This window comes from Erpetoichthys calabaricus, chromosome 12, assembly GCF_900747795.2.
Source record: "Erpetoichthys calabaricus chromosome 12, fErpCal1.3, whole genome shotgun sequence".
NCBI lineage: Eukaryota > Metazoa > Chordata > Cladistia > Polypteriformes > Polypteridae > Erpetoichthys > Erpetoichthys calabaricus.
In genome coordinates, this window is record NC_041405.2 from 63,336,923 (window position 1) to 63,363,209 (window position 26,287).

At 37.5% G+C, this 26,287-nt stretch overlaps 1 protein-coding gene across 3 annotated transcripts in view; it reads right to left on the reverse strand.

Annotated features, from left to right (window-relative positions):
• Positions 1-26,287, reverse strand: part of pcdh11 (protocadherin 11) — a 970,759-nt gene that overhangs the window by 921,312 nt on the left and 23,160 nt on the right. For all 3 annotated transcript variants that reach the window (XM_051935327.1, XM_051935328.1, XM_028815647.2), the window contains exon 2: positions 23,350-23,920. In XM_051935327.1, the coding sequence (XP_051791287.1) occupies positions 23,350-23,886 (537 nt within the window). In that variant the 5' untranslated portion in view covers positions 23,887-23,920. The remainder of the gene's footprint in view (positions 1-23,349; positions 23,921-26,287) is intronic.

Sequence of the window (26,287 nt, forward strand, 5' to 3'; positions counted from 1 at the left end):
ATACTTGCAGAATGTGAAAATACAAATAAATATGTCCCAGTTTTTCCTTTTATATTATATTTACACATAGTATAATGCAGTCAAGTAGTGCTCCAGTTATACAGCATTGACAATGCAGTTATATCACCAATTCACCAACTCTGAAAGCACTCTTAGTCAGAAGGCTAAAAAGCTTTTCACTCCACACCAAGAATGGTATGGATTAGGTATTTGATTAAAACCCAAGCACAAAGTGAACTCCTGCCTTTAAGATATGAGCATGTTACAATGGCATTAGAAGAGGAAAAGTGACTTTTAAATGCGGAAGACTATATTGTAGTCGTGAAATGTAATATTGATCTGTGAAAAATTATGAGCCCACGATACACTGAACAAGAGTGAATATATGAGTAATCCCAGTTTCCCAGAACATCTCCTTAACTAAGAAGTTTAATTTTGTTGTTTTTCATCTTCACAGCTAGGCTACTCAATTCATAGTTATTGGTTTTACTTCAGGATGGTGCCCACCTGCAACAGAATAACAAGAATCCTCCCCGATCTTCCATGCCTATATTTTATGGAAAAAACTATGAAGAGATGAGCCAGAACCCAAAACCAAAAGGGAAATAGAATGGTTTCCATCACAGTTAAAAGACTCGTACATGTACATGGTATGGTGACCTAGGATTCACCACAGGATAATATCCCAGCAGTAAGGTTTCAACAAAAATCCTTGACCTCTCAACTGCAAGCAAGAAGAAGTAATGAGCATGGTGTAAGAAGCCCAACAAACAAAAGACTATATGACTTTACCAAATACAGACAAAAGAAAAGTCTAAATTATGACCCAAAAAGAAAGAAAGATCCATAAAGATAACTTATTTTTTCTGTGCTATGGAGTGTCAACAGTTGATTTATTAACATGTTGTTGTCAATAATAATAATAATCTTGACCCCTCTGCTTTTGAAAATTTTAGACCCATTTCTAACCTGCCTTTCTTAAGTAAAATTCTAGAGAAGGCAGTCATTATGCAGTTAAATGACCACCTCAATAAACATGCTATTCTGGATAAGTTTCAGTCGGGTTTCAGAAGAAATCACAGTACAGAAACTGCACTCGTTAAAGTAGTAAATGACTTGCGGGTAAATGCTGACAGAGGCCATTTATCTGTTCTCATCTTCCTAGATTTGAGTGCCGCATTTGACACCATTGATCACAACATTCTTAGAAATCGCCTTAGTCAATGGGTGGGCCTCTCTGGCAGTGTCTTAAATTGGTTTGAATCCTACCTGGCAGGGAGAAAATTCTTCGTTAGTTGTGGTTACAACTCAAAGACACATGATATCCTATATGGTGTTCCACAAGGCTCTATCCTGGGTCCGCTGCTTTTCTCAATCTACATGCTTCCGTTTGGTCAGATCATCTCGGGGCACAACGTGAGTTACCACAGCTATGCTGATGACACGCAGCTGTATTTATCAATAGCACCTGATGACCCTGATTCTCTTGATTCACTAACACAATGTCTTACTTGTATTTCTGAATGGATGAATAATAATTTTCTCAAGCTAAATAAAGAGAAAACTGAAATTTTAGTGATTGGCAATAATGGATGCAATGAGGTTATTAGAAATAAACTCCATGCATTAAGATTAAAAGTCAAGACGGAGGTAAAAAACTTAGGGGTAACTGTTGACTGTAACCTGAATTTTAAATCGCATATTAATCTGATCACTAGGACAGCATTTTTTCACTTAAGAAACAAGTTAGACCTCTTATATCATTGAAAGATGCTGAGAAATTAGTTCACGCTTTTGTTTTCAGTTGACTAGATTACTATAACACACTCCCCTCAGGACTACCCAAAAAAGAAATAAATCGTTTGCAACTAGTGCAGAATGCAGCTGCTAGAATCCTAACTAGGAAAAGAAAATCCGAGCACATTTCTCCAGTTTTGATGTCACTACACTGGTTACCTGTTTAATTCAGAATTGACTTTAAAATACTGCTTATGGTTTATAAAGCCTTAAATAATCTCGCTCCATCTTATATATTGGAATGTCTGACACCCTATATTCCAAATCGTAACCTTAGATCCTCAAATGAGTGTCTGCTTAGAATTCCAAGAGAAAAACTTAAAAGAAGTGGTGAGGTGGTCTTCTGCTGTTATGCACCTAAAATATGGAATAGCCTGCCAATAGGAATTCACCAGGCTAATATAGTGGAGCACTTTAAAAAACTGCTGAAAACACATTACTTTACAATGCCCTTCCCATAACTTCACTGTAATTTAATCCTGATACTATGTATATTCAATTCATTATAATAACTATTCATGGTGGCTCTAAAATCCGTACTAACTCCTACTCTCTCTTCTGTTTCTTTTACCATTTTTTTGTGGTGGCGCAGGTCAAAAGCATCAAGATGTTCCTACACTGATGGATTAAAAGCCAGAAGTCTGCATGACCATCATCATCAAGTCCTTCCATGAGAACCCTACATGCAAAGAGGACTGTTTCATTTATGTTAGATAGAATGCCCAGAGGGGGCTGGGCGGTCTCATGGTCTGGAACCCATACAGATTTTATTTTTTTCTCTCCAGTCGTCTGGAGTTTTATTTTATTTATTTTTTTTCTGTCCTCCCTGGCCATTGGACCTTACTCTTATTCTATGTTAATTAATGTTGTTTTATTTTAATTCTTACTTTGTCTTTTATTTTTCTTTTCTTCATCATGTAAAGCACTTTGAGCTACATTATTTGTATGAAAATGTGCTATATAAATAAATGTTGTTGTTGTTGTTGTCAAGGTCTACACATAAACCCGTCCAGCTTTTCATTGTTATCTGAGGGTAGAGATATACAATCACTCTTTTCTGAAAAGGAATGAATATTGTACATGGCAAATGTAAGCCCTGAGGAAAATCACTCAGACATACAGACAAATTTACTGCTCAGAAAATGATAATGTTTGGAGGTGCATGGTTGATAGATAATTTTCCTTTTTATTTAAACCATGATTTTTTGTGCTTTCTGTAAAACAATATTCAGAAAGGAAAATACACAGAGGAGACACAGCATACCCCTATCCTGTAAAAAAAAAAGATTTTAGGATGCAAGAGTCTAAGAATTCTTGCCTATGAAGCCTATGAAACATGTCTATGGTACATGTGACAACCGGCACTGCTCATCTGTACATGAAATGCTTGACGATGATCAGGAATTCAACCAGTCTGTCTATTGTGTTGTTGTTTGTTTCATAGGAGTTCCCCAACTGCATATAAATTCCTTCAATAACCCAATCTTTCAAAAATAAAAAAACAAACTTTTGATGTATATGTTAGTCATCCCAATCTTTTTCTTGAAATTTACTATTTAGAGTAACATAATTATTCACATATTTACATATTTTAAACAGAAACAATCAAATGAAGTAGTAAGAAGAATTACAACCTGCAGCAGACCTACTGTTTAATAATAATAATATCCACTCAGACATTTACTAAACTCTCCTATTCTAATTTTATGGTCACGGTGGGTGTGGCCTATCCTGAAAATATTAGGTGCAAGGCAGGAGTCAACTGTGAATGTCTGGGTGAAGTGCAGTATTCATGTATATATTGGGCTAATTTACATTCATTAATTAACTTAGCATTTATGTCTTTGACATGTAGAAAAATCAGAGTAACAAAAAAAAAATCCCTTCAGAATTACTACAGTTACATAGACTAAGGCAGATTACCAGTGACAGGAGTGGCCACAAATATGAAGCTGCTGGTCAATTGATAGTCATTTAAGTAAAATGGAATGTTCCTAACTCTCTGCCACCATAAGACAGCAACAACCAGTTTGTTAGTTTTCCTGACATTTTGGGAAGACTAGTATTATCACATACTGAGAGGAAGTTGGTCTCCTCTAGGGCTGCCATATGAATCATCATTATTCAAACTTAATTCAAGTCTATATGAAAAAATTCTTATTCGAAGACAAATGCTTACATTTGTTTGTAAAAGAATTGTCCTTTATTTTACCTTGCACCAATTTTGGCATTGTGCTTCTCCAGATATGATATGCTGCAGTACTTCTGTATTTGGTTATCGTTTATAAAATGGTCAGGCGGTTCAACATTTTCGGGCTCTTCTTTTTAGATCTAGTTAGTTTAGTACTAACAACAGATTTTCAACATATCTTCAACGCAATAAAAATATATTTTGCCCCTGATCCTGTTCCATTTCACCCTTGAACTTGAGATCCCTGATTTGCTATTGCTTTATGCTTAAACCATTAAGCATTCATCATAGCAAACAAAAGCTGATTTCCTTTCTCATTAAACATAATGGAAAAAAACTGCCATATTTCTTATTTTCCTGCTATTATTGTAATGTCATTTAAATCGCCATTTTCAAGAATATTTTCAGTGTCAGGAAAGCATATTAGCTACCTCAACCAATGCATGTCTTTTGAAGACTGCTGGCTTGAAATATAAATCCTAAAAAACAGCATTATGTAAAATACTGTAAGTATTAATGTTACATATGTTATATTTTTGCTAAATCTATAATGGGGGAAAAGAATCCTATTTAGTTTAATCGTGCATGTCATACTTTGACCACTGGACCACCACCATAGCACTCGACTGGCACGCTTCTTTACAAACTTATTAAATTGGGCTGTTCTGCACACTTGATCTACCTTCCAAAACCTTTCTTTTTTAAACTATACCCTACACTTTTTGTGATTTGTTTTAAAAACTTTCTGTGTATTATTTTTTACTTAGTAGCAGAATTTTTCAGTTGCTGTTAATAAAAATGTTTGACAAATAAAAAAATAAGATGAGGAAATACTTACAGTAAATATCATTACAATGCAATATTTAGTACATTCAGTTAACAACATTTTAGGAACACAAATAGACTCAACATGTCTTGACTAAAATATAAATAGGCACTGATGTCATGTCTTTCGCACTCATGGACCAAAAGGGCACATAGCTAAGCAGAGGGCTTGACGAGGGGGCAGGGTACAAAGGACTAAAGTAATAAGTGTGTTTAATGTTTCACATGTTTAAGTAATTGTGAGCAATTTTACATAGCTGTTTATACATGTATTACAGGTATGTGAAGTGTCCCAGTTCCACTTTTCTCTTTGTCCATGTCACTGTACATATACAGAAAATCCCATTTTCCAACTTAAGGCTGCATCAGGGCATGAGTCATAAGCACTGAATGTTTTGTGGACATACTATGAGCAAAAAAAGAAAAAAATATTAATAACAATGAAGCATACAAAGGCATGTTAAATATAACTGCACGCGTACCCTTTTTAATTTGTTTTCAAATATATTTGAATAGCTACTTATTTTTAATTTTGAGTATTCTAACCCAACTTTTTTATAATTTGACAGCCCTTGTCTCCTCTTTTTGGTATATGAAACCACCAAAATTTAAGGGTGGAATTAATGCTATGTCTTTCTAAACAGTTATAGGCAATAGGGTCAAGGACACATTAAAAGGGTTTAGAAAATGGATTTATAGATATTATCATTAGAGGTCTCCTGGTGGTAACAATTGTCCTACTGTGCTTTTCTGTATAACATATAAGTAAGCATTTAATTCATTAATTCAATGCTAAGGGTCAGCTTGGATAAGATACTATCATATGTTTTCACACATTGAGACACGCTAAAGGGGTACTGAAAGCTAGGACCATAAGATGATCAATCTGAAAGAGACTATAGTGTTAAACACTGGCAGGCACTGCAGAATAATGAGTAGCGTGTTGTATTCAAAACTTTTATATTGACAGTTTAAGACATTAAACTGCAAAATTATTACATACATACTGTATACCGTATACTGTATTTAATCAAATATATTATAACTCTAGACATAGATGTTCAGTGTTCTTTTCATTTCTATACCGCTATGTGTCCTCTATTACTTTAGATGTGACTGTAACATATGTTGGCATGACAATGTAAGGAGTAGCCTCACAACACTTTGATCTGGGTTTGATTACTGCCTAGTTCTCCTCTGCACAAAGCATGAATATTGCATCTATGCTCTGCTAAGTTCCCTAACACAGTTTAAACACATCACTGCTTGAATAAATGCTCAACTGTTTTGAACTGGTACCTGATCCAGTGTTTGTTCCTGCCTTGTGCTCACCTGTGGCTCCGCTTAAGTCAGAAATTATGGCAAAGAAAATGAACAGATGTGTGGATGTCTTTATGACAGTAGTGGGTATAATTCTACTTTATTGGAATTTTTCTTCTGGTATGGATTTTGAGAAAACAGTTCTACCAGTTGGCTAAAAATAAGTTGAATACATGAAAAGACATCCATCCATCCATCCATCCATCCTCTTCCGCTTATCCGAGGTCGGGACGCGGGGGCAGCAGCTTGAGCAGAGATGCCCAGACTTCCCTCTCCCCAGCCACTTCTTCTAGTTCTTCCGGGAGAATCCCAAGGCGTTCCCAGGCCAGCCGAGAGACATAGTCCCTCCAGCGTGTCCTGGGTCTTCCCCGGGGCCTCCTCCCGGTTAGACGTACCCGGAACACCTCACCGGGGAGGCGTCCAAGAGGCATCCTGATCAGATGCCCAAGCCACCTCATCTGACTCCTCTCGATGCGGAGGAGTAGCGGCTCTACTCTAAGCCCCTCCCGGATGACTGAGCTTCTCACCCTATCTTTAATGGAAAGCCCAGACACCCTGCGGAGAAAACTCATTTCAGCCGCTTGTATTCGCGATCTCGTTCTTTCGGTCACTACCCATAGCTCATGACCATAGGTGAGGGTAGGAACATAGATCGACTGGTAAATTGAGAGCTTCGCCTTGCAGCTCAGCTCCTTTTTCACTACAACAGACCGATGCAGAGCCCGCATTACTACGGATGACGCACCGATCTGCCTGTCGATCTCATGCTTCATTCTTCCCTCACTCGTGAACAAGACCCCGAGATACTTGAACTCCTCCACTTGGGGCAGGATCTCACTACCAACCCTGAGAGGGCACTCCACCCTTTTCCGGCTGAGGACCGTGGTCTCGGATTTGGAGGTGCTGATTCCCATCCCAGCCGCTTCACACTCGGCTGCGAACCGATCTAGAGAGAGCTGAAGATCACGGCCTGATGAAGCAAACAGGACAACATCATCTGCAAAAAGCAGTGACCCAATCCTGAGTCCACCAAACCGGACCCCCTCAACGCCCTGGCTGCGCCTAGAAATTCTGTCCATAAAAGTTATGAACAGAATCGGTGACAAAGGGCAGCCCTGGCGGAGTCCAACTCTCACTGGAAACGGGTTCGACTTACTGCCGGCAATGCGGACCAAGCTCTGGCACCGATCGTACAGGGACCGAACAGCCCTTATCAGGGGGTCCGGTACCCCATACTCTCGGAGTACCCCCCACAGCATTCCCCGAGGGACACGGTCGAATGCCTTTTCCAAGTCCACAAAACACATGTAGACTGGTTGGGCAAACTCCCATGCACCCTCTTGGACCCTGCTAAGGGTGTAGAGCTGGTCCACTGTTCCGCGACCAGGATGAAAACCACACTGTTCCTCCTGAATCCGAGGCTTGACTATCCGATGGATCCTCCTCTCCAGGACCCCCGAATAGACTTTTCCAGGAGGCTGAGGAGTGTGATCCCTCTGTAGTTGGAACACACCCTCCGGTCCCCTTTCTTAAAGAGGGGGACCACCACCCAGGTCTGCCAATCCAGAGGCACTGTCCCTGATGTCCATGCAATGTTGCAGAGGCATGTCAACCAAGACAGTACAGTAATCCCTCCTCCATCGCGGGGGTTGCGTTCCAGAGCCACCCGCGAAATAAGAAAATCCGCAAAGTAGAAACCATATGTTTATATGGTTATTTTTATATTGTCATGCTTGGGTCACAGATTTGCGCAGAAACACAGGAGGTTGTAGAGAGACAGGAACGTTATTCAAACACTGCAAACAAACATTTGTCTCGTTTTCAAAAGTTTAAACTGTGCTCCATGACAAGACAGAGATCACAGTTCCGTCTCACAATTACAAGAATGCAAACATATCTTCCTCTTCAAAGGAGTGTGTCAGGAGCAGATCATGTCACAGAGATAGAGAAAAGCAAACAAATCAATGTTTGGCTTTTAAGTATGTGAAGCACCGCGGCACAAAGCTGTTGAAGGCGGCAGCTCACACCCCCTCCGTCAGGAGCAGACAAAGAGAGAGAGAGAGAGATAGAGAGACAGAGTTTGTTTTTCAAGCAAAAATCAATACGTGCCCTTCGAGCTTTTAAGTATGCGAAGCACCGACATGCTGCACAAAAGATAGCAACGTGAAGATAATCTTTCAGCATTTTTAGACGAGCGTCCGTATCGTCTAGGTGTGCGAACAGCCCCCCTGCTCAATCCCCATAAGTCAGGATCACAGAAATTTAGCGCAAGAGAGAGAGAAAAGTAAGCAATCTAGCTTCTCAGCCATCTGCCAATAGCGTCCCTTGTATGAAATCAACTGGGCAAACCAACTGAGGAAGCATGTACCAGAAATTAAAAGACCCATTGTCCGCAGAAACCCGCGAAGCAGCGAAAAATCCGCGATATATATTTAAATATGCTTACATATAAAATCCGCGATGGAGTGAAGCCGCGAAAGGCGAAGCGCGATATAGCGAGGGATTACTGTACTACAACATCCAGAGCCTTGAGGAACTCCGGGCGTATCTCATCCACCCTTGTGGCCCTGCCACCAAGGTGTTTTTTGACCACCTCGGTGACCTCAGTCCCAGAGATGGGGGAGCCCACCTCTGAGTCCCCAGGCTCTGCTTCCACATTGGAAAAAGACATTTAAACATGAAATACAAAAGTTGTACACAAAAGGAAAAAGAAAATATCATTTTGTCCCAGTGTGTTAGTGTATTAAAGGTAATGCCTTTGTATAAGTAATTGTATGTAAAATGTGTGTATTAAGTGAGCCAACCCTTTAAGAATATTACCCAGAGTGCTGTGCGGTTCAACTTGATTGGTTAGTCAATATAATCAGGGAGACAGGGCATCTTGTGCTGTTTTTGCTTGGCAGCAGTGGCGTAAAGGAGTGAGAGTGAAATAGAGAGAGAGAGAGAGAGAGAGAGAGAGAAATTCTGTAATTGTATTGATTCAAGACAGGTGAATTCCTGTAATCAAATCTATTTGATTAGCAGAGTGTTAATAAGCTTTTCAACTGATAACAGGTACACCTGTGTTAATCACATTAATCATTACATCAGTTATATTAATCTGTTACACATCTGTTATTTGTTTGTTTGAGAGTTTCTGTCTCTGAAGTATATACAAATACATTACATCAAAATCTACAGACTTTAGAGTTATATTGTGATATGGACCCACTCCAAATATAGGATATAATGCAGGGCAATAACTTACAAATCTAAACCATACACCTAACCAGTGTTTTCATATTCAGTGAGACACAAAATAAAAGGTTGTCCCACGAACAGTTGGCAAACAGCGGGTTCCAAATGGAATACCAGTCTACCTTGCGGAATTCTCAAGTATGTGCCCAGCCACTTACAAGTCAGACATGCACCAAGTTTTTGGACTGTAAGGGAAAGCCAACATTAATTTGAGGATGGCATGCAGGATTCTACATGGTGATAAGTGAACAATGGCATGAACATTGTAATAAGGAAACACAACTCAGTACACAACTGTACTATGTCTTTTCCAAATTCATTAATCTGTTTTCAATCATTTGATCCATATAGATAGACGTAGAATGGAAAATGAATAAGCTGATTCAATTTGGGGTAGGGCTTTTAAAACTATCAGACCAAGTGATATAGTGCACAGTGTGATAGTGACTGGAGTACAAGTGCCCAGGATGGTTTGCTAAAATTTGTATATAAATGGGAGACCAATGGAAAAAACAGGGTGCATTTATAACTCAGGAAGTGAGCTTTTACATAATGGGTATTTGGAAAGCCATTACCACAATGACAATGGATGAAACTTGTTTTTTTTTTATAATAAAGGGGTGAGGCACCACCAGGAAATCATACTATGAAGACTAATATAATCTCTAGTGTGGTTCTGTTTCATCAAACAATTCAAATTGTATTTTTCATACATTAAAATCTTCATTTGTGGGTTTGAAGGATAGAAATAATGTTACCTTTAAGTAATTAAAAAAACTTTTGAATGAGCAGCTCAATATGGCTTGTTTATTCTTATTCACCTCGTGTTTCCCAATAATACTGAGACGAGACTTAAAGGTCCCAAAGGTGTTACATTCAACCATGCTGCTAGGCAACTGGCTCCATATTTTACAATTCTTTGAGTGAGAAAATAATTTCTAGCATTTGTGTAAATCCAGCTTTTGTTCCACTCTGTAATTGTTACAAAAACTTATTTAAAAGTAAAAGCTGGGAACCACCTCCTTCATTTTTCTTGTCATTTTAAACACATATATAATTAATTAATTGGTTTACTAAACTCAAAAGATTCAACTCCTTTAGTCCTTCCTCTTAGCTTAGCCTACAGTCCCCGTTTCAGTCTAGTCATTTTTCTTTAGAATTTCTTTACTGCTGCTATGTTCTTCTTGCAATATGAACATTACAACTGCACATCATACTTAATGCTATTTCCTCACTAGCCTATTATATAGCTTAAACATAACCTCTTTTTGCTTGTGCTCACTGTGCAATATAACTGAACATCCTTTTTCATTCTAATTTATTTTCTGGATGTGGACCGTAATGAACCCAAGTAACAATGTCAAGTCCTTTTCTTTCAGTGAAAATGGCGGAGGTATGCAAGTGTGTGTTTTACCTTTACATTTCTCAGAAGAAATCTACAATGTACCAGATTTCATATCCAAAAACAGTATTAGAGACAGCACTGAAACATTTTACTTTTATTTTGTATGAAACAAAGGCCAAAGATAAGCATTTTCTCTAAAGCTACTAGTCACAGTGAAGTGAACTGGCAACTTATAGGTGTGAAATGATAGGATGAAAGAACTGGATTGGTGTAAAAATAAAACAAGACTCCTCACTGCAAAGAATAACTCAATGAATGTGCATCAGCAGAAGGCCGCAATGGAGAAATTCAGCTCTTTAGTGACTGGCAGATAAAAAAGACTGAAAAGCAGAATACTTTGTGTGTGGAGTCTTCTTCAAGTGTCTAACTCTCCTACTCAGACTTGCAATTTTCCTATATAAAATATCAGCAGGGTCCTCCGATTTCAGGAACAAAGAAGATTTTCAAAAAGGAGGCAGCAAAATGATTCCTCGAGTCACTGTAAAATATGTAATCTGAGAGGCTTTTCAGTTGCTTTAGATGTGTTTTGATGATGTTTTCCAAATTGCTATTTTTGGCTGTTACACATGAAAATGGTGAAAAACACCTTACCTTTTCAGCAGACTGAAAAGTATGTCATTACAGAGCAATGGAAAAAAAAATATTTAAAAATTCATTTTAAACTTGTTGTATTTTCTCTCCATATTTTTTCTTAATATTATTTTCTATTATGACTTAAAATTGATAATTAATGATTACTAAACACAAAGAAATCACTGTCTACCAGATGATCACATGAAAAATTATGGATGGGGGGATATTTGGCACTCACGATTTTCCATGAATCTCCCTAGATATCGTACAAAGAGGGTCACTTTAATATGAAGCAAGCAAGTTCTCCATCCTGAAACAAATGTCTCAAGATGTTAAAGGACTAACATCCTTTAAAATAAATGTATTTCCTACCACCCTGTAGATAACTGAAAGTCCCAGGCTTATGGCAACAAAATCTTAACAAATTTCAAGTCACGGTTATTGGGGGAAGAAAGAAAATCTGATGAAGCTGAAGACACATTTAATTAGCCAATGCACAACGAAAAGAAGGCAGAGTCAATAATGGAGGACTTTTTCCTATTATTTCATTCAACTGATACCTAATAGAGAAATACTAACTTTGCTGATTGCCCACCAGTTTTGAGAAATCTGAAACAAAGCATGAATCCCTGGCTGTGGGGCTTAGGGGACAGTCACTGAATTATTTACTGATGCTAAAATAAGAAAGGGCAACTTTACCAATTAATTGTAATTTATAGTCAGCATTCATCTTAATAGGTTGGCCAGACAATAAAAGAAATCAGAATGAATGGGAAACAAGTATAGTTTATAAATAAAAGAGGACAGGGACAGTATAGCTTTTTAGGAGGCAGAATAATTGGCCAAATTATAGCTGTTTCATAACGAACTCTACAGTACCAAGCCTCAGCTCTTTGCCTCATTTCGTTTCTGTCCTTTATAACAGACATCACACACTTTCATTACTGAAGTGTGCAGGTCTAATCTTTTTTTATGCTGGAGGTCTTTTAATAGTGTAAAGATAATAAGGAAGCATTACATTAATGAGTACAGGCAACTCTGACATTTCAAATGAGCTATTTCAACAAATCAGTGATTTCATTTTGACACAGAATTAGCTTCCATCTTTCATACAAACTTCTCCACTGTACTTGTCTGGCTCATTTTCTCCTTTTTTTTAGTAATTACCACTAATTTAAACTTTAAGAATTCACTGAATAAGCCCAATCTTGGACTCAATTCTGGAGTCACTACAAATATGCAGATGAACAGACTATTTATTCTACATTGAATACTTATTTAGTATAATTAGTAATGATAATAATAATAACAACAACAAAGATGATGACATATGATGAATACATAGAATAGACACAGTACCAGAAACATTTACAAATTTATTCTGAAGGTCTCCTGTGCTGTGCAGGTAACCTCATAGAGAAGATGAGCCCAGGCGGCAGTAAGCTTCAGATTAAGTTGATATGTCTCGAATCCCCAGAGGTAGACCTGTAATACAGATATTATAGAGCAGGCAGTGTGTGTCTAAAGTTTAACTGATTTATTGAAAGGCGAGTCACTGCCGCCTTCTTGTGTATGCGGCTGAAAACATTTGTGGCTGTATTGGAGCTTTGTAAATATATCTCCATTTGAGACTATGCGAGTGAAAAAGTTTCAAAACTAATGATTTGTAAAATGATAGCATAAACTGTACACTCCTGAAATAGATAAATAGTAATAATAATAATAACAATAAAGACCTGAACATGACCTTGAGTGCACTTCTCTATACTGAACTACAACTGACAGTGTAAAGGAGTGGAAAGGCTGTCTGATTTAAATGGTAAAGTCTCTCAAATGAACAGGCTTTCTCTAACCATGCATAGTATTAAATTCATACAGATGACCTTGTCTTTTGTAGAGGAATCTTTGATTATGATATCTAGTTGATTATCAAAAATACAAACTAAAACAAAACAAAATGTGACTCTCTTTTAACACTGACATTAATTGCTGATTTGTTATATAAATATTCTGGAACATTGCATGTCTCATTTTTCAGCACTGCAGATGTTTCTTTCAAAATATCTCTGTCGATCTAAATGAACCTGCTGCGCTAATCCATGGTTAATGCTGCTGCCCCATGCTGAGACTAAACGAGGAACACAGACAAATGATCAGTGTGCAAGAGTTTCACAGAGCATCCAAGAGATACAAGCTGTGATATTAGGTGATCGCAAGCCTACCCTATTTCTTAAGGCTGTTAGACAGACCTTTCTTTGAGGCTGAAGTAAACCTCATTTTGCCAAGTCTAATTTAAACCTCAGGAGGCCTGATGATTTTCAAGCTGATAAGAGAATTGTTTTGAAAAGCTTACAAAAACTTGCAAAAAGCTAAAAAAAACTTTTCTTTTTCACTTTTAAAGTAAGAACATCATTTGAATACAATTCATTAAAAAGACATTAAAAAGACCACATATGGTGCACTTCCACTTACCTTTTGATAAAACTCATCTTCCGAGAAGAATTACATTACACAGTGGTGCTGCATTTAATGAAAACTTTTGATTAACTTAAGGTTTTTATAAATCTGATGAAATTACCGTAAGGCTGAAAAAATGTACCTGTTGATTTATTTATCAAAGATTTGACATGAAAGTGAAAATAAACGTAAAGTCTATGCAATATCAGTCAATCAGTGTTTAATATAGTGCCTTCAAAATAGGGCACCATCACTCACCAACATGCACATTGCAAACCGTCTAAATAATTTTAATATTCTGTTAGATTACTTGCTTATCCCTGACATTTCAGTTGGGCTCTCCTCTCATATGTAGACCCTTTTGAAAAATGAAATTAACCCCAAAATCTTCTGTTTATGTCTTTGAAACTCTACAGAAAATTCTAAGTTCAACACTTCTCAAAAAAAACAAACCTTGGTATTTTTTGCACTGATCTTTCTTAGTTTATACATACACCTCAGCCATGACCTCATGACCTGTTTCACTAATTACTGTGCCTGCTGAAATTCTCTGGCACATCAAAGGGGCTACAGGTGTTATTTCTAATACTATACCAGCTTTCCAATACTTTTCATTTAATCCAGTGCTCTGAAAGCATCAAGTACTGTGTATATGTAGGGGTATTCCCCACTAGTGTCAGATTATTATCCACACTGATTTCCAAATGTCTTGCCTTTCCTTATCACCTTTATTAGATCCATTCTTAAGGAGCCCTATAGTCTTATAATAAGGTTTCACCAGCTATACAGATTAATATTTGTGTGGTTGAAAGGACATCCCAGAGCAGAATCTACTCTTAATACTATAAATGCAGATGATGCTCTTTTCAGAATGCTATTTATGCTAGACCCCTAAAGACTGCTGTTCCCCAGAGAGCAGTTTTCTTTCTCTGGCCTAAAACGTGTCTGTTTGTTTTTAGTGAGGACTTTTTCCTTCATGGAATTACACATTAATTATAAAGAGTACCAGACTGCCATAATGGACTATGTCAAGATAAACACATCAACAAATATATCCACAGATGTGTGTGTGCGCTTGCAAATAGATGGATCAATATATTTTACGCCATGAACACAAGAGTGTGTCAGTACATAGGTCCTGAAAGAAATTAATCTAGAACTGTTATATTGCTGACAGACTCATCCAAATAACAAGATTTAGGTGCAAGTGTTGGTTCAAAAGAAAATGTTTAGTTCTGAGAAGGCTGTTACAGAACAGGGATCTTCAGAAGTCTTCAATATGTGTAATTTGAGCTAAATATCTATAAATAAAAAATCCTCTCCATCCCCTCCTGGAGGCACTCTCTTGGAGCACTTTTAGCCACAGGCTCATTTCACCACTGTGTGGTAAGAAGCGCCTCATGGGATTTTTTGACCTCGCTGCTATCAGGCAACTCAGTGCTTCCTCTTGACTTCCCAAACTAAATTCTTATGCTCTTTAAGTTCATTTTCCAATTTCTGTTCATTATAATTTTCTTACTAGCTGCGCTACACATCTAATACAGGTTGAAATCTAAGAAATTAACATAGACCTAAGCATTATTCATAAGGGTCAATAAAAACAAACCTTCAAATTTATTGGAAGGACTGAGCATTGCATGAGTGTTCCACCGTGGAGTGATGTCATACTCTGACCGGAACTACTGCTGCTAGAACTGGGTTTATTTCTCATCACTGAAATATGAATGATAACAGTTTTGATAACAGTATGACATGTGACTTTTTATGTTTTATGAAATTTTCTTGTGCATTAGTACATTCCTTGGCCGGCAGCACATAAACCTTTAGTATTTAATGGTATATCAATTAAATTATATTCCTACAAATAAGTTATAAAGTGTATGTTTAAAGCCACCACCCAAAGTGCACCTTTACTTTCTTAAGCAAAGCAAGACATGTTACTGCTATGGGGGATGAACTCAAAGTCCCACTTTAAGCACATAATAAAAGTTGATGGATAAGATCTCTACATCACCCCACACTTTTCTTCAACTTATTTATTGCTGTTTCATTCTGGAACAAGAATAACTGTTTCTGAAGAATGGAGGGCTTTAGAGTTATACAGGCCACATAAGCTTGCTTTAGCCCAACACTACATCCAATGTATCCTTCTGCATTGCAGTTTTCTCAATGTGCTTTTATCATCAACTCTCTAAAATTTTCAACTTGCTTATTTTTCTTTGCAGCCATTAAAGGGTTTATTGTTTACCTAATTACCTAAAAAATGGATAAACAAGTTGACTTTAATTAGACTTCTGATAGGATTATTGTGATTTTGATGCTATCAATTTGCACATTTAATTGCACTTAATGCCTGATAATTGAATCAGAATGAGAAAGCATTAAGAAAGAGCAGAAAATATGTTTCAATACAAAATGTCTGTAGAAACAAATCCATCTACTGTACTAAATAGAAGAATCAGAGTGACTGATCACCCACCAGTTCATGATGTAATGGTTCTGCACACAGATCATTTCAAAATTTCTGTCAGTAAATAGGCACCATATGGCCCTTAAATGAGGAGGCAGCAGAGAAAATATACTTTCCTGACCACCTTCAAATCCTCACTAGTGTGTCATTCTAGTATATAAGGTTTTGGATGTACTGCCCCCTTGCTAGCAAATCTTCACTCCATCTCACCATCTAGGGCACAACTCATTGTTCTAATGCATGCAGCTCCATTTTATTTTGTTTTGTTGTGTGGCCAGCACATGACTTACTGTGTGCATGGGGTTATCTCTGCACTGTAAGGTGTATCCATAAGCTACTGTCTAATAATAAATAATAATAATAAAGAAATATGTATCCATCCATCCATCCATTATCCAACCCGCTATATCCTAACTACAGGGTCACGGGGATCTGCTGGAGCCAATCCCAGCCAACACAGGGCGCAAGGCAGGAAACAAACCCTGGGCAGGGCTCCAGTCCAACGCAGGGCACACACACACACACACCCCCCCACACACCAAGCACACACTAGGGACAATTTAGAATCGCCAACGCACCTAACCTGCATATCTCTGGACTGTGGGAGGAAACCGGAGCACCGGGAGGAACCCACACAGAGAAATATTTATTGCTATTGAAATATTACACTGTTTGTACCAACATTCTAGAATTTTATCAACAGAAACTTGACAAACCACATTTTCTTGCAACTCCATAACCCCATTCGCAACACTCTCAATAAATGCCCATTAAGCTCTATGTGCTGTAGATATTGGGACAGCTTAGCTATTACCTAAGGAAACGAGCTTAATGGACTGAATGGTCTCCTTTCCTTTGTTGAATTTCTTACGCCTTTTTGGATCATTATCACTGAAATGTTCTTTTATGTCTAGTTAGTCAAAATGTTCCTTTACACCAGGCAAGCAGAGTCGAATCCTTGGAGGAATCAACACAGAAATGCAGAGAAATATCTGCTTAACAGAGGAAGCATCAGACAATGCTGAGAAGAACAATGCCATCCAAAGTCAGCCAAGTCATGGTGTTAGGTTGACTGGGAATGTGGTGGGGTGAAAACTTAACTAGAATATATTCCAGTTCTCCATGATCCTGCACTTGAGAAACTGGCACTTTTTGCAGTATTTTTCTTTAAAGCGAAATTCAAATGAAAAACTGGTAAAATGCAGTTAAGTCTAGTTCCCTGAAATCAAACTGGAATTCCATGATCCATCAAATTAGGGAGACCATTTGTTTACACCTTGAACTTAAGCATGCATGCAGTATAGCCAGGCCTAGTCTTAGAAAGGAGCCACACACTAGCCACACTAGTAACTACAGTCAATTCAACTGGAGTAAATTGCATTAGTTTGTAAGACTTTGTCAATAGTATTATTGTGGTATTTTATTTACTCCTGAACTTCCAATCTTTATTCCAGTCTAAACTGAAGTTCATTTGGGCCCAGATGCCATCAGTGACACCCCACACAATGTATATTACCTTATATAATATATACCTGTATGGACAAGAATGAAACAATATACTGCATCTTGTTTAACAGAATTCTTTGAAAACCTAAACATTCTCAAAGACTCACATTTTTTGGCTTTCAAAATTGTGCACAATTATTTCATGAGAAGAAGGCTTACCCTCCGTAGGCTGACAGTAAGCTCGGAAAGGTAAATAGATGAATATGTATAAGGTCACAAGTCAAGTATTTTGTTTGTTTAATATGCTTGAGGTTTAACTGCCTACTGTTCTGATTTAATATCTGCCACAATAAGAAATCAAAGCTGTACACTATTAACTGCAATACTTAACAGCAAACTGTATGAAGCCCATTATATTAAAACAATACATGATAAAAGTTAATCTCTCTACAAATCGGCCTATCATAAGAAATTACATCAGCAATAATCACTGCTTCAAAGCACAAGAGTTCACTTTCTTGGAATAATTGTTTACTGGATGCACTGTGAAACCTTCTGAAGTTGAAGGATAACAGCAACCTCACTAGAAAGAGGAAAAACATTTCGATATGTGCACCTCCTGGAAAAGAGTCCCAAAATACAATAAGGTTTTGCTGATGACAATTCATAACAATCCTGAGCCAGCGTGGTATACAAGCAGTTAGACAGTGACAAGAAAGCATGCTGCTGTCCAGATAGCCTTGTCAAATTGTACTGAAATAGAGGTGCAATTAACACCTCTTACGAAGGCTTATTGAAGACGGTCCTTACAGTAATGAGAGAATGTAAAATGAGCAAAAGTATCTTCTCTGTCTGTGGTCAGGTACGTGATCATCTCCTGTGACCTTGATCGTCACCTGCATCATTTACTCCCAGTGGTACACTCTGCTGTAACATATGGTTTCAGCATAAAACACAAAATATCAAGGGACTGTTTTTTACAATCACTCCATATTTATCTAATTCGACCAGAATTATGGGGATTTTTTTCCAGGATGCAATATGCTGCATTCTCAGTAGAAAAATGTGTCTGCCAATATACACAAATTCTGCTTACAACACATTTATACCAACAAGCTAGGCATTTTTCTTTTCGCTAGTGGCAGTCAGGGCCAGGCTCTGCTAAGGGAGAAGCAGCACCAACAATATAGGTTTAGTTGTCAGTGTACTCACTACCTGTGTGAAGTTTAAATATTCTCCCAGTGACTGTGCAGATTCTTCCTCTGGGCATTCCAGTTTTCTTTCCACAGCAAAAATATGTGTAAGTCAGGGAAACTGGTAACTCTAAATTCACCAAGTATGGTGGAGTGTTGCTGTCTGTCTATAAAGTGCTGGTGTCCCATCCAGAATTACCATGATTTTGTATTGATAAATGGTGTGTGCCTGAATGATAAACCTAACATGCTCAGGAGTTAGTAAATGCAGTGCTGTATTCCGATTTTGACAGAAATTAACAGGTCACCTATGCTCAACTGCTATACTATACAAATATGTATTTTAAACAACAGCTGAACACATTTAGAAGGCAGTCAGCACTTATGCCTGTCATTGTAATCCATAAAAAAAAATCAGTTTATTAAGTTTACTGCTATATAATTTGAATTACCTAATATGAGAGATATATAATGCCACTAAGATTACCATACTTTTTTTCTTATACAGTGAATAAGTTCGTCCTCAAAAAAGAAGATATGCTTCTTTAATTTTGTACTGAAAAAGGCACACATTAATTTTCCTCATTCCCTTCTAGTGCAATTAGAGCCTTACCTTAAACCATTTATCACTGCCTTTTTTCTACAGATATAATAAGCAGCATTATTACCACCATACTGAGCTGGTCAGATTTCGGGGGAAAAAAGGAAAACGAAAAAAAAAAGTTGACGAATTTGTAACTTTGCACCATTATTAAAAATGTCACCAAGAGAGCTTTTATCACATTTTAATAGAATAACAGCACAGCATCACACTTATTGAAGCACAGAGGGCATTACTGCAAAAAATACATTTAGGTCCTTAAAAGGCCTGTTCTAAACTGAGCACATCAATTGGGTTTGTTTGATGTAGATCTAGTGGAAAAGTGTGCAGTGGAGAAACACAAAACTGTTATGTGGGTAAGTGAACAGCAAAACCTGCAGAGATCCAGATCAGCTCCAAATCATGTAACATGCATGGCTGCATGGTAACTTACAATATGAAGTGCTTCTAATTATATACTGCATGTTGTAACATTCCCCTGCCTAAAAGTATCAATTTGCTCCTAGTCACTTGACATGATAGAATTTCACCAAGAGATTAACCCCTTCTATGACAATGACAAAATTTATTTCACAAAATCCTGGATAAACATTTTAACAGAAGCCGATATTATAAAAAATCTTTTCAGTATTTTGCAAAGGCCCACGCAGAAACCAGGGGAATCATTGCAATAGTGATATAGGCACGTGACAGCCCAGTACTAGTATTACATGGATACAATTTTACAGTGTCAAGTTCATTTTATGAAGGCAGAATGGAAAATGACAGTATTGTACATTTTAAATATATACTGATTTTCAATCTCAGCTACATAAGAAATGAATGTAAATACAATAAACAAGTAGCATGATGCTTTTATATAGAAATGTTAACTGTGAGGTAAAATAACAGTGGCAAGGACCTTCAGTTTTTAAGTGATTCCTCTCGATCATCAATTGAACAATAACAATTAACTTTGCAATACAAAAAATGTACCAATGCATCTCTTTTTAGTAATATATCCCAGGCTGGCAGCTACATTTTGAATTGTTTTTTATAATACATGATACCTGTACATCAACTAACCACTAAAAAGTATGGAGTAAATAAAGTCAAATACACATATGTGAAATATTTACAGTAGACTTTTTAAGAGGGCAGGGATACTTAAAAGCTTTAACTCACTTTTTACTTTAGCATGTTATGAAACTAAAGTACTGCAGGCCTCCTACAGATTATACCCCACTTTGCAAAGGTAGGAAACTTGTAATCATCCATTCATTTCTAAACCCAACTAGCTGTCCCCCTCAGCTCTGCCCGTGTAGTTGTGAAACAGAACAACCTTTAAAAATCAATTTAAAAAATGTAAAAAAAATGTAATAATTTGTATTGAGAAGAATTTATATTGATAACTTTCGTATCCAAGGGCCTGTTGATATACACTATTTTTGGTTTTTCTATCAGGGGTGAGAATGTAGCCGTGATCTCTTTGCCAAAAATGTAAAAAGCTGGCATGGTATCTCTGGCCAAACAGAAGGTAGGTACGCTCCAACATCAAAAATTGCCACCGTATCTGATCGTGTTCAGCTCTGATGGGAGAGCGTCCCCCGCCTGGGAAGAAGAGCACATGGCCGTGATATCTCTGCTAATCAACAGGTATCCTCTAAAACACATGTAGCTGTGGTCTCTCTCTCAAAAACATCAAACACTACTCTTTAACAATCTCCAGATGATAATGTCTGCTGAATAAACAGGTATTGCTAGCTAAGCGGAGGCAAGGTACGCTCCAACATGTGGCGAGAGGTTGAGTGACTTGAACGGAGACTGGCATGTGACTGAGTATGGTCCCGCCCAGCTCCCTACTCCTGAGGTCCCACCTCCCCCTCCCCTCAGCCCGCAGCCTGTCTCGGAAATAAATTGGTGCCGCAACCGAACTATAATAAGATGAGAGAAGTCATAAAATCAACAGGAATGTTCAAGCAAAAAGAAATAGAAAGAAACCTGATCTAAATCCATTAAGTAGTTCTCTCGTGAAAAGCAGACAGATAGATGTTGGTTTTTATATATAGAGAGATTATTCCAGCACCAGACCATGAAATAGCACACACACACACACACACACACACACGCACACACACACACACACACACACGCACCCACACACACACACGCAAACAAATCAGAACAGTTTAGAAACTCAATGCGAATGATGTCTTTGGAATATGAATACTGTAGTACTTAAAGAAACACACACCCACACACACAGACATGAGGAAAATATACAAGCTTCCCATAAACAGTGACCAAGTGAGGAATTCAACTCCGACATCTAGAGCCAGGAGGAGCAGTGCATATCAGTGTATCACTAAGCCATTCTGTGTGAACCTTTGTGTCTCTCCTAACTGACTGGACAACAAGATGTAGTACAAGTCCAGAAAAGAGAAAGATAACAGTTCCCAAATAAGGAAAGTAACATGCTCATTGTATGAGTGACGCACTCTTTTCAAAACTCGTTGGATACTGAAATAAAGGGTTAGCTTAAGGGTTAGCTTTGTCTTCATTGTTGGCTGTTGAATTTATTTTATATATACTGACAGATGCTAATCTTAATTCCTTTGCGGTGCAGCTACAGTGTGCCAATTTATAATGTAAGATTATACTACCTTCAGAGTACACCAGGAAGTGGCGCATAAGGAAATCAGTTACCATTTCTTGGTGCTTGACTATTTTTACGCATTGCAGTGGCATTACAGTTCTATGTGTGGCCTCAGTAGGCAAATGTTCACTTTAGAAATGGCCCTCAGAACACAAGACCTACCTCCAAAATGGAAGGTAAAATGCAAGTAATAAAGTGGAGATAATTGACGTCTTGACCAAAAACTAGCATGACTGGATTTAGTAGGTGCACAAAACTACTATGTGCCTCAATGTGATTTATCCCTCCTCTGTACTGCCTAAGACATCCATAGTTATAATGGCAAAATGGTTTCACTTGTTTCAAGTAAAGCAAAAATACCTTTGGGTCTGTTACTGTATGCCTACAGGAGAATCACGATCAGGTTTATCTAACACTATGCCACTCTAATTGAGACAAGATGCATTTTAATCTGTTTTGAAGTATACAAAGAACATGCAGATGTATTGTGTGAAAAGCTTTGACAATACATACATTATCTGTCTGATATGCTAACTGATCCTTCATGGCCACGTTTCCACTATACAGTCATAAAATGGGGTATATTTATTTCTGCAACCATGTAAAACAATGGCCTATATAGCAATAGGAGAAATAAAGACTCAAGGATGAAATAAAGAAAGAAGTACAACTAGTGATTTACAGAAATGCACAATAGTGGAAACCTGTTCTTACTATGGTTAATTAAACACCTTAACACTGCTACAAGGACAGTTTTCATGCTATCTATAAATCTTCTCAATTTTCCATTAAAAAATCTACATAATTATTTTAAACTTACTTGTGATCTGAAATTAGATATCTTCATTTTAATGATGTACATGTGAACATCTTTTAGACAAAGCTCAGTTTGCTGTAACTACATAGCAGATATTCACTTCTACTGAAAAAGACACTTTTTAAGCAACACTAAATATGATTTTACTATAAGAAACATAAACACAGCCTACTCCAGAGAACTCCAATAGTGCATTAATTACTCATAATTTGTATTTCTTTTATTTCATTTTGTGTTTCTTTTTTTCATTTGCTGTTTCTCTATAGACTGGTGGATGGATATGATTTTTTTAATATAGTAATGTCAAAAAAGAATTTGTTGCAGTGCACTTATAACATCTGAGTAGTGTACAGACACAATAATAGTTAATTGTTTTACTCACCTTCACTAATTCATAGTGTTTTATTCCATTACTTCCCACATCAGGATCCACAGCAGAAGGAATTGGATAGCGGGAGTTGATGGCAGTGTTTTCAGGGATGGAAATATTAATAACAGTAGACTGGAACAGTGGGGCATTGTCATTAATGTCTTCGATAAGAAAGCGGATCTTCACCAGCCGAAACACTTCATCTGGTAGGACAGCTACTTCCACCTCATAGAAGCAGCGGTTCTCATTATAGACCCCTGAACACAGCTTCTCACGGTCAATACGATCAGAGGTAAAAATATCCCCTGTGTTTCCTTCCACCCGTACCAGAGGAACATCACCAGTTTTATAAACCAACTTAAAGCGAAGCGGGGATGACAGCTTGACATCTGGGTCCAGTGCTATGTCTAAGTCCTTTAGCAAGTTGCCAATGAAATAGCCTTCTGGTTGCTCCTCTCGTACCGTGTAGTCTTTTTCCTGAGCTGCAGCGTGGACGATGATGCAAGTGAACAGAGTAACTGTGAAGACAGTTTCTGACACTAAATCCATTTTCTCACAGCCTTTATCCTTTTCAGTTGGCAAGCTGATTAGGGCAAGAAAAGAGAACAAAAAAACAAAGCAATTAATTAAAAGAAAAACTCTAGGTAAAGCACAGAGTAATGTGCTGCAATGGTTCTCACACAGAAATACAAAATATTACACATCTCCTCTTGAATCATAAGTACAGCTCTAAATGTTTGCACCTACACAGATGTGTGCCTAAATGAAAATGTAGTACTTGCATTACAGTTAACTATGTAGAATTAAACATCACAATCACGTGAAAATGCTTACATATTAATTCTGTTTTGTTTCTCAATGGCCAGTAATTACTTATATCTATATATATAAAATCCCTATGTGCGTCCAGGTGTCTGTGTGTGGGTGTCTTCTGGTGAAGTGCGCATGTGCGGGGCACGGTGTGACGCGCGATATTACTGTCAGAGAAAGTTAGAGGTGTTTTACAGAAATTCAACCCAGTATTACTGCGAGAGGAAATTAAAGGTACACAATACAGTGATGCATATTACAGCCACATACAAGCCAGTATTACTGTCAGAGGAGATTAAAGGCATATAACCGACACGCACACCTGTATTACCGCCAGAGAAAATTAAAGGTATATTACGGACGTACAAGCCAGTGGACGTACAAGACGGCATCCTTCAATAAGGGCGCGCACAGGCATCCTTCAATAAGGGCACGCACAAAAAGGCGAGCCTCAAAAGGGCGACCTCAATTGGGCGCAGCGAATAAAGGCGTGCGTAAATAAAGATCTGCACCTTTGTTGCTCTTCACATATTCCAGAGCCATTTGAACTAAATTATCTACGAACGCCTTTATTCGCTGCGCTCAATTGAGGTTCCCCTTTTGAAGCTCGCCTTTTTGTGCGCGCCCTTATTGAATAGAGCCGTACAAGACAGTATTACTGTCACAGAAAATTAAAGACACACAATACACGGCGGCAGCCCACAAAGAACGGTCAGCTCAGCAAGTAAACATCAACAAAAGAAAGGCTGAAAGAAAGAAAAATACAACCAACAAAAAGAATGAGGTCAAAGTCCCTTGCCATTTAATATAGACTGTTCCTACTAATGTTTATGCACTACTATTCTAGCGCCCGTTATTGTAACAGGCTAAATGACTAGTTACGTAATAATTTCCCATTTTCCAATTGCACTCATTCCCAATCAGTGTTGCAGAAGACTTAGAAGAGATTGTGATTTTGAACAGAAAGGTATTACTATTCTCATTACTCACATTACTGTCATTCTAATTTCAGAATGCAGCCTTAATATGAGTTATGTCTTAAGAGTTTTGACTACAACAGAACTAAAATATTGTAGATGTTAGCTTTAACACTGATTCTTAATGTCACCCCTATACTGGCTCAGGTACACTGCTTTCTTGCTTGATATCTCCTTAAGCTCTTCAGTGTTGTTTGTTCACGTTGTGGTTCCTAATGTGTTATTTGTCTCTCTCCTCAAGTCTGTCTATGAAAATACTAAAATCACAAATTACAAAATGAATATGAAAAATTTTCCTTGACTCTCTTGCACATAGATCTGCTATTGTACTCAACTAAATCTTTAGTCAATACAAGACTGATGCTGACAATGCTGTGCTGTTTATTGTCAATTAAGCTCTCTATGTAAGTTATGTTTAATAGCATTTTACTCTGATTTAATGTGTGGATATTTGCAGGCTTTTATAAGTGTGTCAATATTTCAATGTAATTTACCTTTTTTAATTATATTTAATCTACCTTTTATTCGTGGATGCTTTGAAATGCATTCTTGTTGGGTTTTTAAAACATCCTCTGATTCTGCTTGGTCTATAAAGTTCTATATGAAATAAAAACATTTTGATAAAACTAGTTGATAAAGCTAGTTTACTGAAAGACATTATATTTAAATAAAAAATAAGTATTTTCAAAGCACACCCAGATGGAGGCAAATGTGGCTGGTTAACATTTAGAAGGCTATCACAGTGCTAAAGGCCTACTTTTTAGGAGTCTGTTATGCTGATATAAATCAAAAAGATCCACTTTGACCAAGCAGTATAGGAGGGAAGCTCTTCTGACAGCAGACTCTGAATGACCAGAATAAGCAGGGGTAGACATAACATAAAAGTTCACTACAAATTGCTCATAAATATATAACATGGTTATCTAATATTAAGTTTATTTATAAGGATATAGGCATCTTCTGGGGGAGCTTCAACATTGCCATAGCAGACTTTGCTTGCAGACCACTATTTCTGACTACTTGTATAAACGTAATAAAAAATTTTAACATGGATGTAGTATTAAAAATGTAGGCTCGGTGTATGTATCTATGAGGAGTCTTGTTGCCCTATACCAGATACTCAGGCCATTTGCAGTTCTCCCACCTGTGACAAGGTACGCAAG